This window comes from Falco naumanni, chromosome 3 (assembly GCF_017639655.2).
Source record: "Falco naumanni isolate bFalNau1 chromosome 3, bFalNau1.pat, whole genome shotgun sequence".
NCBI lineage: Eukaryota > Metazoa > Chordata > Aves > Falconiformes > Falconidae > Falco > Falco naumanni.
The window spans coordinates 11,512,478-11,529,090 of record NC_054056.1 but is presented as its reverse complement, the minus strand read 5'-3'; the positions used below and the strand labels follow the sequence as shown (position 1 = coordinate 11,529,090).

The following is a 16,613-nucleotide window of genomic DNA, read 5'->3' as shown; positions in this document are numbered from 1 at the left end:
CTTCAACAGGGGCTTGTTTGTGCTGGCGGGGGGCTCGCGCGATGAGGAGACAGCGTGGGAAGGCGGCCAGGGGCTTTCAGGAAGGATCCGGCAAACCAGCACTGGATTTCCCCCCGGCTGGGGAAGCCCCGCAAGTCACATCTGGGGTTGCCTGGAAAAGCAGGGGTGTAAGCTGGGAGTGGCTTGCCCGGTGCTCCGTGCAGGAATTGCCCCCATCCTTATTGCTGTGGTGGGATGCTGCTGGCTGGCAAGGCAGGATGATGCTGCTGGCCAGTGAGGCGGGATGCTGCTGGTCAGCAAAGTGCAGTGCTGCTGGCCGGTGAGGTGGGATGCTGCTGGTCAGCAAGGTGGGATGCTGCCATCCGGTGAGGTGGGATGCTGCTGACTGGCGAGGCAGGATGCTGCCAGCTGGCAAGGTGGGATGTTGTCGACCGGTGAGGTGGGATGATGCTGGTCAGCAAGGTGGGATGCTGCTGGCTGGTGAGGTGGGATGCTGCTGACGGCAAGGTGGGACACTGCTGGCCAGCAAGGCAGGATGCTGCCCACTGGTGAGGTGGGATGATGCTGGTCAGCAAGGCATACTGACTGGCAAGGTGGAGTGCTGCCAGCTGGTGAGGCAGGATGGTGCTGACCGGCAAGGTGAGATGCTGCTGGCCAGCAAGGTGGGATGCTGCTGGCCAGTGAGGCAGGATGCTGCCGGCTGGTGAGGTGGGATGTTGTCGACCGGTGAGGTGGGATGATGCTGGTCAGCAAGGCAGGATGCTGTTGACTGGCGAGGTGGGATGATGCTGGCTGGCAAGGTGGGTTGCTGGTGAGGTGGGATGCTGCCAGCCGGCAGGACGGGATGCTGCTGCTCAGTAGAGTGGCTCCTTTGCAGCCAAAGTGAGCATTTCCACCTCCAGCAGCACTGATCCTTTTGCATGTCTCTTCCTCTCCTCTGGTTTGTTTTTTTTTATAGCTATATAAAGAATGTAGATAATATATTGATCGAAACATGCTCTGGAGTTTGGGCTTTTGATGCTTTTCATCCACCACGCTTTGCTACAGCCATTGCATCACCCAAGCGGTCTGTAATGTTTGGTGCTGAGCCTTTAACATCGGCGTTTCGCAGACATTTACTGTCCATGCTTCGTGGGTTTTTGCTCTCGGCGGTGCCTTTACCTCCCGCACACTTCTCCTTTCAATAATGCAATTACTTACCCTCCCGAGGAGCTGTCAGTGCCGGTAAACTCCAGCTGCTAAACCGCATTACACAGCTCTCTCCTGCAGCCTTTGCAGTTATTAATAGTTTATTGATCCCCGTCGCTGGCAAAAAGCAACCCCATCCGATGCCTTGATATCCGGATGCAGACGGCTGCATCCCCCGGGAAGACAGGGTTGGGATGGAGCGAGTGGTGAGCCCTGTCTCTCCTCCCCAGGCTCCCCGAGGTTCGCATTTCAGACAACGGTCCCTACGAGTGTCACGTGGGGATTTACGACCGAGCCACGCGGGAGAAAGTGGTCCTGGCCTCCGGGAACATATTCCTCAATGTGATGGGTGAATGCAACCCCCGGCTGGGTGGGGCGGGAGGGGAAACAATGGCGGGGGTGCAGGGTGGGGGAAAGCAGGGATTTGGCTCATTTTCCTCTCCCTGGGGATAGAGACGGGGACAGGGATGGGGACAGAGGTGAGAATGGGGATGGAGATTAGGATGGGGACGAGGACAAGGATGAGGATGGAGATGGGCGTGGTGATGAGGATGGAGATGGGCATGGGGATGAGGACAGGGATAAGGATGGAGACGGGCACGGGGATGGGGATGAGGATGGAGATGGGCACAAGGATGAGGACGAGAATGAGCACGGAGATGGGCACAGGGATGAGGACGGGGATGAGCATGGAGATGGGTGGCTGTCAAGGATTCTATGCTAATGCCCCGGCTCTGTTCCTGGCAGCTCCTCCGACCTCCATCTCAGTGCTCGCCGCTGACACACCGGCACCCTTCAGCCGCTACCAGGCGCAGAACTTCACCCTGGTGTGTGTGGTCTCTGGTGGGAAGCCTGCCCCGCTGGTGAGCCCCTGGGGAGGTTATCTTCCATATGTATATATGAAGCAAACATAAATATAAAAATATATAAAATATGTGCTGCTTTTGGAGGCAAAATAAGGTAAATAGCTGCCTGCTGCAAAAATCTTGCCCTGCAGCATCTTTCCACAGGGACTTTGGGAAGGGGCTCCATCCAAAGCTACCCAAGGGGATGGGATGCTGAAGATGTATGGGGTGGCGGCTGTCCCCACCGGGCTCACCGCCCCTTTTGTCCCCATGCAGGTCTACTTCAAACGGGATGGGGAGCCCATCGAGGCCACCCCACTGCCGGAGCCGCCGGCCGGCGCCGGGAGCTGGGCACCCCGTAACCTCCTTCACCGCGACCTGGATGACACCAAGGTGCCGAAATCACTGGCAGCCGAAGGAGAGGTGGGAGGCGGGCGACCCCCAGCCACGGTGGATCCCCCCCGGGGGCTGGCAGCCGAGCGGGGTTCCGTCACCGAAACCATCCCCGAAACGGTGGTAAGCCGGGAATTCCCGCGGTGGGTGCACGTGGCGGAGCCCATTTACTATTTCCGCCACACGCACGCGCCCGTCAGCGATGGGACGGTGGAGGCGCGGGCCACCCTCACCTGGACCCTGAACCCCCAAATTGACAACGAGGCGCTCTTCAGCTGCGAGGTGAAGCACCCGGCGCTCTCCATGCCCATGCAGTCCGAGGTGACACTTGGTAAGCGCAGCCACCGCGAATAAATTTGGGAGATTTCTTGACTTTTTTTTTTAATTATTTTAATTTTTGCAGATTTTTTTTAGCAATGGGTTGCAATGGTTTTTGCAACATTTTTTTTCCTCTCTTATTTTTGCTTTTTGCACTTTTGCTTTTCTCTTCGGGGGGGTTTCAGGCACCTTGCGAGCCAAAGCAGGGTGCCATGTTGGACTGCACGATGAGAGGAGGCAGCGCTGCCAGGGCTCCCCAAATGTAGGGTGGAGGGCAGGGACTTTTGGGGGGGGTCCATCAGGCAAGAGAAGGGTTTTGCTGTGTGGTGTAGGTGAGCCAGAGCATGGTGGAGCTGTGCGGGGCAGAAGGGGGTGCTGGAAGGCGAGGGCAGTTTTGGGGGGTGAGCCAGAGGTGGGTGCTAGGGGTGGTGGTATGTGTAGGGTGGTGGTGTAGGGGTGCTTGGGGGGGGGGTGTCCTGGGGTCTATGGGGTGCAGAGCCCTTGTGCATGGGGGAAGGTAAGTAAAGAAGCTGTGGGGGCTGCTGCCACCCAAGTCCTCATAGCCTCAGGGTGCCCTGTAAAGGGCAGCAAGCCCTCTCCCTGCAGAAGGGGGTGCTGAGGGCCCCCCAGCCATGGGGGATGCTATAGGGTGGGGGTTGTCGGTTGATGTAGGGCTGGGGTTGGGAGGGAGGGGGCTGTAGGCACAGGCAGTGGGGGTCCTGGGGTGGTGTGTGGGGCTGGGAGGGGGGAACTGAGGGTCCTGGGGTATCAGAGCAAGGCAGCAATGTTAGTGGCAGGGGTTGATGTGGGCACAGCCCTAGCTTTTGGGGGGTCTATGCTGGGAGAAGCCCCCTTGGTGAGAAGGGGATGAGTGTTTGGATACAGGGGGATGGTGCAGGACCAGGGCAGGGGAGCTGGTTTTAGGGGGAGCCAGGGCTGGATGTAGGGATGAGCAAGGAGCTGGGGGGGCTGTGTTGGGGGACCTGGTGTTGGTGGTGCCTGCAGGGCAGGTGGGGAGGTGGTAGCTCCTCAGTGTTACCTCCTGTGGGGTGTAACCCTGGGAGAGGATGGGATGGAGGTGCAACTCTGGACCGGGATCCTGTTGTGGGGAGGGGGGAGCCACCTTCACCCCGTAGCAATGTCACCTCCATTTATCTATACCTGGTCCCGGAAGACCTAAGGACATGCCATAACCCTTGCTGGCCATCACCACCCAGCTCATCCCCGTGGGGAGGGGCTACGTTAGCCCTGCAGAGGGGCAGCTTGTGGGGCTGGTGGGGCCCTGTGACAGGGTGGTGGGATTGAAGCCAGGGCCTCCCTGTTGGCTCCCAGCATGCCCAGGATGCTGGAAGAGCAGAAGCTACCCAAGTGGCACAGGAGCCAGTGAGCAGGTTAGTGGGGACCTCTCATTTTGCCCCACACAATCTCCTACCCTGGCTGGGGCTCCTCTACCTTCTGCGGGTTCCCCACCCAAAGAGGCTGAGCTCTCCTCAGGGATTGCCTCAGCTTCAGGGCATCCTCCTGGGCAGGCTGCTCCAGCCTTCCTGCCCTCGAGCCGGGTGGAGAAGACTGGGCTCTGCTCCTGGCCAAGTAGGACACTCAGCTGGCTGGCTCAGTGGTGACGCACCAGCTCCCGGTGGCCTTCGCCCCGCTGGCTTTCCACCCGTCTTTGGCACGGACTTCAGTGCGCACAAGCCTCTCGGTGCTGGTGCTCCTTCTCTTCAGCTCATCAACCACCTCAATCAGTGGGAGGCTGGCAGCGATGAGAAGGTCAACGGGAGGTTGGAAGTCAACAAGGAGAGCAGCAGCTCTCTTGCTAATAGAGGGCCCTCCATTATCTGTTCCTCCCCTACGAGCATTAAAGCTCTCTCCCAGAATACAACCAGCCAAAAAATTACTGAAGTCCTGCATTTTCACACCTTCTGCAGCTCATCGGGCTTCGGTGTCCACCCTCTGGGTCTCCCCATGAGGCCAAGACCTTGATGGCTTGCTAATTCTTCCCCAGTGGCTCCAATAGCTGTAACGGCAAAGCTTTCTCCACACCACCCCTTCCAAATCCACAGCCCCCCTCATCCCCTAAGATGCCTCCAGCCTGTGCCCCTCACCACCATCCACACCCAGAGTTTTGGCAGCAGATCCTCCATTAACCCCCTCCCTATCTATAAATATATATACACTATATATATAATACACTCTCAAAAAAACCTGTGTTGAAACTAAGACAAGCCACTTGCTTCGGTCCAAAACGCTAACCTTCGGTACAACCCCTAGCACAGTGTAATCCTCTGCAGTCCATCCACCCTGCTCCAACACCGGAGGGCCGCATCCTGCATGGATGTTGCGGTCCAGGTGCACAGCCACGGCCTCTGGCGCATGTCCCTGCAGAACATCCAGGGGCATGGATGCTCTTTCCAGAGGCCAGTGTCCACCACCACAGACTGATGTGCTTTCTGGTGGCTATTTTTCCCTTTGTGTCATGCCAGGGTGACATCCAGGCTCAGCCTGTCCCCTCCATGGCGGTGCTTAGCTAGGCAAAGGGTGACACAGCCAGTTTTGGTGATGCACAGCCTCCCTCCTGCCCGTTTTCCCCTTCAAGCATGCAAAAAGCTCCTTCCACACAAAGACCAGGCAGCTCCTGGGGCTGTCCCATCCCACCCATGGCCAGGAGGGACATCCACACAACCCCCACCCAGCTGGGAGCAAGGAGCAGACCTGGCATGGTGTCACCACCTCCCCACGTCTGGCTGCATCACTGCTTGTCCCCTCACTGCACCAGCCAAGGGCACCCCAAGTCTAGCATGGGAAGAGGGGTCCCCTCCTTTTTGCAGGGCTGTGTCCTTGGCATTTGGTGCCAGCAAGGTGCTGGGGCTGTCTCCCATGCTAGTAGCACTTGCGCACGATTCACCAAGGCCACCTTGCCCTGGGGATGCTTTCCTGAGGTGCCCATCTCCGTGGCTTCAAACCAGCCTGACCCCTCTTGACCCCTGTTTGTGAGCAGAGGAGGGCTTGACGAGTCAGTGTGTCCTTCACCATCAACGCATCCCGTTACAGTCATCCATCAATCTCGCAGTCTTCCCGTTCATCTGCCTGTAGGGTCCTTTCGTACCTGTCTATCAGTCATGTGGACATCCCTCAGCCTGTCCATCAATCACCGAGTCCTCAGCTCCCCCTGGGCCGGCACACACTGCGCTGCCCCCCCACCCCCCAACCATTCATCAAACCACCATTAATCCCAGCCAAGGGCACCCACCGGCAACAGGATACTGGGCTCTGCTGACATCCCTTCTTGTCACCTTCCTTGCAGTTGCTCCCAAGGGCCCGAAGATCACAATGACCCCGACGAGAGCCCGCGTCGGTGACACCGTGCGGATCTTGGTGCAGGGCTTCCAGGTCAGCTTCCCCATCCATCCCCAGCGCCGGGGGTGGGGCAATGCTGTGCTGACGGACAGCATCGCATCCCACCAGCACTTGATGGGGTTGGCTTGGTGGCCTTGGGTTGCATCCTGGCCCCTACATCGGTGCGCCCCTGGGCATTTTGGCTGTGCCCAGCCCTTGCTCCAGGCGCGGGACAGGGTTTGCTCACTCCCTACGCCCGTCTCCCTGCAGAATGAAGTCTTCCCTGAGCCCCTCTTCACCTGGACGCGGGTGGGGAGCCGGCTCCTCGACGGCAGCGCCGAGCATGATGGCAAGGAGCTGGTGCTGGAGCGGGTGCCGGCCGAGCTCAACGGCTCCATGTACCGCTGCACCGCCCAGAACCCCCTGGGCTCCACTGACACCCACACCCGGCTCATCGTTTTCGGTATGGTGGCACCACGGGGGGCACCCCTCCCTCCATAAATCCTCACGCATCTCCCCTCCACCCCCAACAAAACTGTCTCTCTGCTGTTTCTTTCCCATTAGAAAACCCAAATATTCCCAGAGGAACAGAGGACTCCAATGGTGAGTGGCGATGGCACTGGTATTTCAACCCAAAATCCCCCAGGGAGGGAAGGACCATGCAGAGAGCATCTCTCCTTGCATCGCCCCAAGCCCTTGGCCATCTCTTCTTGCCTTGGCCATCTCTCCTTGCATCACCCCAAGCCCTTGGCCATCTCTCCTTGCCTTGGCCATCTCTCCTTGCATCACCCCAAGCTCTTGGCCATCTCTCCTTGCATCGCCCCAAGCCCTCGCCCTTAGCAGGAGGGATGTCCTTGCACCAAAAGGGGCCCTGTGGACGCTCTCCACACCATCCCTGACCTGCCGCCTGCCCCGCGCAAGCTCCATAGCAAGTTTAGGAGGGGATGCCCCCCCACAAAAAGGTGATGACTCCATCCTGCTTTGAACCCAAACACCAAGACACAGCCCCCTAAACTCCCCGTCCCTTTTCTCCTCCTGCCTAGGTTCACTTACCGGCCACTGCGGCTTCAGACTAGTTTTGGCACTCACCCTAACAGTGATCCTGGAGCTAACGTGAAGCTTTGCCTGCCTCTTCCTCCTCCTCCTCTTCCTCCGTACGGCTCCACCCAGCATTTACACCTCCGTCAATCGGTTTCTCTTGCTCTCTTTTTTTTTTTTTTTTTTTTTCTATACTATTTACAGTCTCAGTCTCTTTCTGTCTGTGTCTTGGCTTCCTCAGACAATTTAATTAAAAGGAAAAAGAAAAATCTCCCCCAGTAGAAGGCTGTGCTTAATGTTTTGCCTTGTGCTGGGGTAACCCAGCACCATCTTGGGGTACCCAGAGGTTTTGCAAGGTCTTTGAGGGGGCGGGTGGCTGTCTATGATGCAAAGACCAAATTTCCCCTGGAAAAATCTGTTTACACCATTCCCACTGCACCAAGCTGCTCAGGGTCTCAGCTCCCCGGGGTAAGTACGACACATGTCCCCAGCATGAGGGATGCTGGGGACAAGCCCTGCTCAGCTCGCACGCACGCGGACAGCGGTGCTGGGAGCCCGAAAGCCACGGATCACCGGCCTTATCCGGACCTCAGTTGGGGCAAATCGGCTCTGATGGAAGACAGGCACTGTGCACACCACTTGTCCCGGGCTGGACAGTCAATCTCTAGTGACAGGCAGCTCCCAACCCAAAATGTCAGCGCTCACGCATGAGCAGGCAGCACGTGTCCCACCAGGCAGCGCCGGAACGGAGGCATCAGCCAAGTTTAAAGCACCGCACCCGTGTCTGGTCTGTGCCACCCTCTCCACCCCTCTTGGCTAATTGTCACCATGGAAACAGATAACGGTCCAGCGCAGCCAAATCCTGGCCATTCCTACGGTACCCGTGCGCCGGTGTGGCATTAATCCTGCTGCAAGACAGCTCTTTGCAAAAACCACGTGGCTTTGCCCCAATCCTGCCCAGAGCTGGGAGATGCTGGTGGTGTGCCCAGCTGCTTTCCCTGCCCCTGGTGCCCAGAAAGCATTCCAGCCCCAGGCCAGGATCCCTGGGGAGTGGGTTGGGGGGGAGAGAGGAGCCCAAGGACAGGGCACTCCCCCGCCTTTCCCTCCAGGAAACTCTTAATCCTAAAGGATTAGCCAGCAGCCGTGTGGTGCTTCGTCTTTCCAAAGCCCTGTATGAGTGCTAAACGTTATTATTACTATTATGATTAATTATTATTAAGCAGATTCAGTCCCTATCACGCTCCGTTACCAACCTCGCTGTGAGCGATTTCCCAGCCTCAAAGGAGCCGAACAAACGCATGATGGGATGGCTCGGGAGTTTCTTCCCATAAGCAAAAGCACATGGGTTTATCATTTGGGCTGGAAGCAATGCAGGGACAGCTTGGGGCTGGCTGCGGTGTAGGAGGATCAGTGGCTCCACTTTCATCCTGAAGCAACAGCACCCAAGCATCCGGATCCCTTGGAACCCCTGCTCCCTTCCTGACCGCTTTCGCTGCTCCAGCCCATTGCACCTCCCTGGGCAAGAAGAGAACCTTCGTTTTTTAGAGAAATCTTCATTTTTTTAGGGAAATCTGCATGACTGTTTACCCCCACGCTACGGAGCAGGCAGGAGAGCCCCTCACCACAGCAAAGATGCTTCTCACCCTCCTCACTGGATTGAAGATTCTCCGAGGGCCTCATCCCAACGTGATTAAACAACCATTAGGCATTCTCGCTTGGAAAAATGAGGATTTACAGATGCCCAAACCTCCATTTAAATGCAAATGTGGCAGTTTTAGCCCGGAACCATGGAAATGAGGAGGATTACAGCAGCAGTGCCACCGTCCTCCAGCTCTGCCTGGAGCATCCTGACCTCCACGTCCAGCGGCCGGGAGAGGACCGGTGGGTTCAGTGGTCCTGCATCCCAAACCCACCCCTTCACATGCATTTGGGATACTTAGCTCTTTCCCCGGGGATACTGGCATGGTGATGGATCGGGCTATAGGCTGGGACCTTCTCAGCATCGGCACAGCCAAAGTGATGAGTGAGGGGACACAGGAGCCTCTCCCCATCTGGGCAGGGATGCTGCCTGCTTCCTCAAGCTGCCAAGGCAAGGGACACAAAGTGATGCCATGCCACCAAGCAGTGATCCAAAGAAAACCATCCATGCCGTGCTGGACCCTGCCTTCACCTCCTGTCCACCTCATCATCCTTCACCCACCACCGCCTCCCCATCCCCATCCCCCCTCCTACAGGTAATTACAGAGGACATCAATTAAATCCCTGGCTCCCCCCTACCACACACCCCCGTTGTTTGAGGACCTGGCAGTGAATAATGCAGGAGGCTGGAGGGGGAAAGAGCTGCTCAGGTTGTTTCATTATTGATGAGAGATGACAGATCCACTGCTGACAACCTGCCTAAGAGATATGATTAGCTTGTAAAAAATTAATCACGCTTCTTAGGGATGACGCGAGCTGAAAACCCCAAGGAGTGGCGTTATCGATGTTCCCTAATTTCAGGGGACTTTGAAAAGGTTTTAGCAAAATTTGGAAAAGGCAATTACATTCAATTAGAGTCACAAGCGCCGAGACGTCACTGCTGCTCGGAGATACCACGGCCGCATCCTTGCTCCCGTACGCTGCCGCTCACCCTCCTCACCGCAAGGCATAGATAAATATACACTTATACATTGGACCTGCATTTTTACTACAAAGATCCTCCTTCCTGACATCATCCCCTGAGGCTCAAGCTCAGCAGTTGGGCTCTGGTTCCCCCATCCTGCTATTTGTGAAGGCAACAGCCACCAGAGCACGCTGCCTGCTGAAAACTCCCTCGCCTCCCCCTGCACTCCATGTTTTGCCTTCCCAAAGTCCATAAAAACACCCCGATGATGAGGATAACCATGCCTTTCCCAGCACCCAGCCCTGCATCTCTCAAGGATGCGGCACATCCAAGCAACCCAGCCCTTTGGGATATTGGGGGCGGGGGGGGGGGGGGGGAGGCAGAAAGCCGGGGATACTATGGCTCAACAGGGTTGGGAATGCTGGCCAGAGCAAGAGTGGGCTTTGCTTGGTGCTTTCTCTGCCTCCCCCGCCTCATTACTGGGTAGTTACTGCCAGGGCCAGGTTCACAGGGCGGCCAAGTGCATGCATAATTCATCCTTCCCAGCTCGTGAACACAAGGATCTTTGCAGATCTACTTGCAGATTAAAAACCAGAGCAGTGAGAGATGGAGGAGCCCAGGGGTCACAGCCACGTATGGGTGGCCAAGCCCTCTGCCAAGTACCCGAGCCCCGAAACACATGCCCAGCCTTGATGAATGTGCCTGTTACGCCACCTCCGGCCTCAGCCTCAGGACCCTCTGGTCCTGGCAGATGGGATGCCCCTTTCCCTGAGGTTTTGGCCAGACGAAGCCTCCAGTGATAGATTTTGGGGGCCCCATCCAAACAGGGTGGAGGGGAACGGCGGGTGGGTCTTGTCTGGGGCTGCTTTGGCCCCTGGCGCAAGCTCAAGATACATCCGAGGGATGCATCGTGCCAGCACTTACCCTGTTCCAAAGTCCAGCTCCTGATCTGAATATCCTCCCTTCTCCTAACCTCTGCTGCACCCGTACAAGGCAACAGCTTCCCAAACATCCCCCTAAAAGCTGCTGGTGGGCTCTCCCCGTTCACAGCAGGGATGTGCACAGGGGTCCCTGACTGCCAAGCTAGCATGAGTTCACCCCTCTGCTTCCTTCCCATCCTCTTTATATATATAGATATATAAATATTACACTATTTAGCATGTGGTCCTCCACCTAAGGAGCATCCCTGGCAAGTCTAGTGGCAGATACACAACCACCCCCATTGCTCTGGCACCACCACAGTCCCCGTCTGAAGCCATTCAGGTGAAATTCAGCATCTCAGCAGCAGCAGGGGGACATCTCAGTCCTTGCAGATGCTGGTGATGGTGGGGAACGTGCCCCAAGGAGGTTTAGATGCTCCTCCCCATCACAAAAGACCATGCAATGGCTGATCAAGGTCAGCTGCTCCATGGGAGGTGGTTTGGGAGGTTGTGGACACTGGGTATGAGCTCACGAGCAGCCACCACCCATTAAAGACCCATGGCAAGACCTCCTCCTACCACAGGTACCCATCACCTGTGCAACTGGGACCCATCACACCCACACCTCGTACAAGGAGCTGTTTTAGCATCACCTGGGTTCATTTCTCTAGCAAATCCCACTGGATCGGGACCAAGCCAGCATGGAGCAAACCCGTGCATACAAACAGGAGCAGCCACCCACCCCCACCCACATTTTGGCTGTTCCTTTGCTGCCTCGTAGGGCCTCATTTCTTTATGCATCTCTCAGCATGAGAGATGTTCCCCTCGGGGGAAAAGGAAATTAATTTTATCCCTTTGAATTCAGCTCGCTTAGTGCTTGTTGCAGGGGGATGTCATTCCCCAGGGCCTCTCCTCTCCATCTCCCCCCCCACCGCGGTCCAGGCGTTGGGACCTGGCTACCTCGAGGGAGACAATTCCCCTAAATCTTTGAAATTCAGATCAGGACCAGACACATAGCCAACATCTTTCCAGAGAGAGAAAAGCAAGCATGACACCGTCTGGCATCCTCCGTGACTCAGTTTCCCCCAGTGACTCCAGTCCCTGCAGACATCCCACACACAGCAGCGCATCACTTTGAAACGACAACCACACCTCTCCCACCGCTTCCTACCCCAAATTTCTTCCTGGTCCCAAATGCTTTTGTTTACTTCTCTTACTTCATCCCTCTCCCCATGCACGGGGATGCAGGTCTCTGAACCGGCTGCACTTTAACTCCTGGTTTTATTTGCTCTTTGGTGTGGGATTTTCCCCCGTTGCTCCTTTTCCACTGGCTCTTAATTCCCCTGCCACTTCCCAGCTGGCCTCAAAAAAGACCCCAGAAGCTTTCAGGCTATTTCCCATCACCCTTTGTTAGCTAGCGTGCCACCAACGAAGGCTACCGAATTAGTCACCTGCCTCTGCCGCCGAGCAGCCGCTTGGTGTCAGACCAAAGGTCTGCCGGGCACCGGGCTGCTTCCCCTCCTTCCCTGCACCCGCACCGAGGGCTGGGGGACCTTCCCAAGCCAGAACAACTTATTTCTCCCTGCCATTGCACGATCCCTTTGAAACAGCAAAAGAAACGAGGAGGCGGCATGGTGGGGCTGCTGTGATGAGATACTTTTCCTCCCTTTGTGTTTCCTTTGGCTTTTCCGGGGAGCCTCTCTGTTTACACGGCTGATAAAGCCGGCTCCGTGCTGCCAGCTCCGGGCTGCACCTTTCCCCGCTGCCCAGCCCAGCCCCAACATGCAAAACTTGTCCGGAAACCTCCCGCCAGCTTCGCCCGCTCAAAGTCACCTTGCCCCAAACCTTCGGCTCCACGCTCCCTGCTCGCTCGGCAATCATTAATCGGCTTCTCCGCATTCCCGGCATGGAAAAATGCCCCAGCGGGTAACCCTGCCCTGGCAGTCCGACATGCAGCTGGCCGGCAAGCTGGTCCTCTCCGCCGCCGCGCTGCTCCTCCTGACCTTGGCGTACAGGTTCTATAAGTCCCGCTCGCTCGCTGGGGGCACAACCCCGCTGGCCGACGCAGGGGGAGAGCAGAGGGAAAACGCTGCCCAGGATGGGGGTGAGGCGGCGGGTCTGCTACGGAGGAGGGTGGTTGGGGAGGGGGCGAGGAGGGGCGGTGGGGATGCACAAGGCAGCGGTCGTGGAAGTGCCACCGGGACACGGCACACGGCTCGCCAGGGAGACCAGGGTCTGCCAAGGGGGGAAGAGGAGGAGGAGGAAGAAGAGGGGATGGATGCAGCGCTGGGGCTGACTTGTGGAAGAGCGGGAGTGGGTAGCAGAGGAAGCGAGCTGGGAAAGAGGTCAGGAAGTGAACTGGGAAGTAAGTCAGGAAGCGAGCCAGGAAACGGGCCAGGAAGCAAGTTGGGAAGCAAGCCAGAAAACAAGCTGGGCAGTGAGCCGGGAAGCGAGCTAGGAAGTGAGCTGGGAAGCAAGCTGGGAAGCGAGCCGGGAAGTGAGCTAGGAAGTGAGCTGGGAAGCGAGTCGGGAAGCGAGCCGAGCTCTTATCAACCTGGGGATGTGACCAAAACACCAAGCAGCCTCGGGGAGGAGGGCACATGTGCCCCAAGCACCGGGATTTCCCCCGGGATTGCCAGTACCCAGATGGCAGGTGACGAATGCGCCCAGAGCACTGAGCAGGATTTGGCCGGTAGAACCATGAGCCGGGTGGCCGAGGGGATGGTCCAGACCCTCAGTGTCACCTCAGACCTGGGGCTAACAATGACGACGAGCAACGCGGGGTCGGACTCCTCCTATTCTTTCTCCTCTGTTGCGAAGATCCAGGTGGAGGAGAACTACATTGCCGAGCAACGGGCGAAGGATGGGGCCGGGCAGCCGGTCCCCGGGCTCAAAGGCAAAGTCTACCACTACTATGTCCAGTCCGTTTCCCACTCGGTGTCAAAGAAGAGGTCTCTTCCCTACATCCCTCTGGGAACATCCCGGCACTGCAGCTCAGAGCAGGTCAACAAAGAGCTGCAGAGCTTTGCAACCCAGGAACCGGACCCAACTTTGACAACGCAGGAGCCCATCACCCCCTCCATAGTTCCACCACCTACAGGGAGCTTGGACATTTCTCCTGAGCCACCGTCTCCTGGCCGCAAGGGCAGCATCCTCCAGATTGCTGACAGCCCTCACCTCCAGCTGCCCATGGAAGGTTTTGGGGTCACGGCCCCAGCTGACACACCGTCTGCAAGCCCCGGGCCAGGGGTGGTGACCAGTTCTGATCTCTTCCAAATGACATCACCCACCCACCTGGACCTGGGGAACTGCTACAAGGTCCTCTGCACAGCCAAGGCACAGAAGCTCGGCCACCTCCAGGAGGCTGCCTACAAAGTGATGAGTGACAACTACCTGCAGGTGCTGAAGACACCCTCCATCTATAGCCACCTCAACGCTGGTGAGCGGGAGCTCATCCTGCGGCGGAGGATGAAGGGGAGGATGTACATGGCCGTGGCAGATATCAACGCGCAGGATCCTGGCCTCCACACCAGCCGCCTCTGCTACTACGATGACAGAGGGGACTGCTGGCGTCACCTCAGCCACGTGCCACCAGAGGTGGTCTCCCGGGGGTGCGCCATGTGCAGCATGTTCAACTACCTCTTTGTGGTGGCCGGCTGCGAGGGCAGGGGCCAGACGCAGAGACCCTCCAACCGTGTCTTCTGCTACGACCCCCTGACCAACATCTGGAGGGAGATCTGCCCCCTGAACCAAGCACGGCCGCACTGCAAGCTCGTGGCTTTGGATGGCCACCTCTACGCCATCGGCGGTGAGTGCCTCTACACAGTGGAACGCTACGACCCCCGGCAGGACCGCTGGACCTTTACCGCACCCCTGCCCCACGACACCTTTGCCGTGGCCCACATGGCCACGGTGTGTGATGGGGAGATCTACGTGACGGGGGGCACCTTGCGCTACATGCTGCTGTGCTACAGTGCCCGCTCGGACAGCTGGAGGGTCAGCCTGGCCGGCAGCAGCAAGGACAGGACAGCCGAGATGGTGAGTGCCAACGGCTTCATCTACCGCTTCGACCTCCACCGCAGCACAGGCATCAGCGTCTACCGCTGCAGCGCCAAGGCCAGGCTATGGTACGAGTGTGCCACCTATGCCACGTCCAACCTGTCTGGCTTCCAGTGTGCTGTGGTGGGCAACCTGGTCCACTGCATTGGCCGGCACTTCCACATACGCTTCTTGGCTGACCACATCTCACCACGCTTCGGGACCAAGGACCTGCAGCCCTTCCCATCACCCCACGGCAGCCTCCTCCCGGCTGTCCTGGTGCTGCCGGAGGGAGGGATGGCACAAACACAAGTTTGAGGAACCCGTGCTGGGGTCTCACACCACAGCGGTAATGGCTCAAATGTGACGTGATGGCAAAAGCTGGTAGAAGAACCCCACAGCCCGCTTTGGACCACGCAGCATGGGGTCATCACTACCAGGGCAACGTTACCCACACCTACCATCGAGCCGCCACCCTCCCAGTCCCTGCAAGTAAGGAAAGAGACAAACTGCCCTCAGATAATGCCAGTACACCCAGCCTTGAGTACACAAGGAAAAGCAAAGCAGGAGCTGGGTGGACTCGTTTGCTTAGAGGTATTTAAACGTAGGCGTGCTTGCTCGGATGCAAATAAGCCACGGCTTGCTGCAGGCTCCCAGCTGGGCACCGCTCCACATGTAGCTGCTTTACACACCAGGTGTTTAATATTGACCTGGACACACGGCACACGGGGGATTCTAGGGTGGAGGAACACAGCAGGGAGGGCTGATCCCTGAGGAGGTATCACCCAGAGGTCAGCTCCATCGGCATCAAGCCAACATTGAGCCCTCAGGCTTGACTGCGCACATCACCCCAGAGCTGGAGGCTGGGGGCCAGAGAGCTCCCTGCTCTTCCCAGGACCTTGTTATCTGTTGCCTTCTCCTCAGCACAGAATTATATATATATATTTATATGCACGTGATATAAATAGGCGCTATAGATTTATAGACAGCTGGTCTTAAATGAAATTAAAGTGAACATTTGGTAAAATTAACCACAGGCTACTGTCGCGCATCATTTCAAGCCGTAACCAAGCCTAATGGGAACAAAGAGGCCAATGCATGTTTTACATGGCTAATTACTGCACAAGCATCATCTCTGAGGAGGCAACCGAAAGTAAACCAGAGCCTTGGATGTGAGCAGCCGGTCTTTCATCCCCTTTTCCCCAGGTTTCACCGACCTCACTCCGCTGTCTCCATGCCCTGCCAAAAGCCTACTTTGGGTAATTGCATTTTCTTCCCCTCAAACGACTTGTCATCCATCACTTGTCAGCCCCAGACAGACAAAAACAGCTCCCAGACGGACAAAACCCTCCCGGTACCTGCCTCCTCGGTGGCAGCAGGTTATGTGCACGAAGTCATGGATGTGCTTGAAGGGCTGGGAGGAGGAGGAGGAGATGGAGATGATGCTGGCACAGCCCACGGTATCACCGTTTACACCTTGCTGCTCACGGTGGTTTAGGAGAGCTTAGGTTAATGTTCTTTTAAAGCGCTCTCAAAAGTATTTATTAGTTCTCTCAGTCATTGCCTGGAGGCCTCACATTTCTACCTTCAAGGGCTTCCTGCGAAGGTCAGTAGCATCCACCCATGTTAGGAAACCTTGGGAGGCCGCGTTAATTAACTCTGCCTCTGAGGCTTGCTCGTTAGCTGCAGCACATTGCTTCTACTGACGGAGGGTGGGTGATGTACGCGCTCTCTGCGCTAAAAGCTGACAAAGTTCAGCCTGTTTCACCCACCCTGGAGCCACCTATTCCTACCCCCAGAGGACCACCCCACCGACCGTGTGCCAGGGCTGCAGCCTCCTGCCTCCCAGCATCTCCCTATGCCGAGATACTCGGGCTGATAAACCTTATGAGCCAAAACCCCGCCACATTATCATCATTATTATTTAACTCCTCG

The 16,613-nt window shown here is 57.2% G+C and overlaps 2 protein-coding genes across 5 annotated transcripts in view; both read left to right on the top strand.

Moving 5' to 3' along the window:
- Positions 1-8,819, top strand: part of IGSF21 (immunoglobin superfamily member 21) — a 42,157-nt gene extending 33,338 nt beyond the window's left edge. The window contains exons 4-10 of one of the 2 annotated variants that reach the window (XM_040588992.1): positions 1,419-1,537; positions 1,936-2,051; positions 2,310-2,757; positions 6,049-6,134; positions 6,351-6,543; positions 6,645-6,683; positions 8,684-8,819. In XM_040588992.1, coding sequence (XP_040444926.1) covers positions 1,419-1,537; positions 1,936-2,051; positions 2,310-2,757; positions 6,049-6,134; positions 6,351-6,543; positions 6,645-6,683; positions 8,684-8,697 — 1,015 coding nt within the window. In that variant the 3' untranslated portion in view covers positions 8,698-8,819. Of the gene's footprint in view, positions 1-1,418; positions 1,538-1,935; positions 2,052-2,309; positions 2,758-6,048; positions 6,135-6,350; positions 6,544-6,644; positions 6,684-7,123; positions 7,403-8,683 lie in introns of those variants that run through there. The other variant, XM_040588991.1, reaches the window with a different exon arrangement.
- A 1,277-nt stretch (positions 8,820-10,096) lies between these two features.
- Positions 10,097-15,705, top strand: KLHDC7A (kelch domain containing 7A). Of its 3 annotated transcripts, none has more exons than XM_040588983.1 (2): positions 10,097-13,091; positions 13,152-15,705. In XM_040588983.1, the coding sequence occupies exons 1-2, from the start codon at positions 12,555-12,557 to the stop codon at positions 14,994-14,996; spliced, it is 2,382 nt and encodes a 793-aa protein (XP_040444917.1). In that variant the 5' UTR covers positions 10,097-12,554; the 3' UTR covers positions 14,997-15,705. The 3 variants fall into 3 exon arrangements, with proteins under 3 accessions (XP_040444917.1, XP_040444919.1, XP_040444916.1); XM_040588985.1 differs by having other exon boundaries at positions 10,097-13,096; positions 13,157-15,705; XM_040588982.1 differs by having other exon boundaries at positions 10,097-15,705.
- Positions 15,706-16,613: the final 908 nt, after the last annotated feature.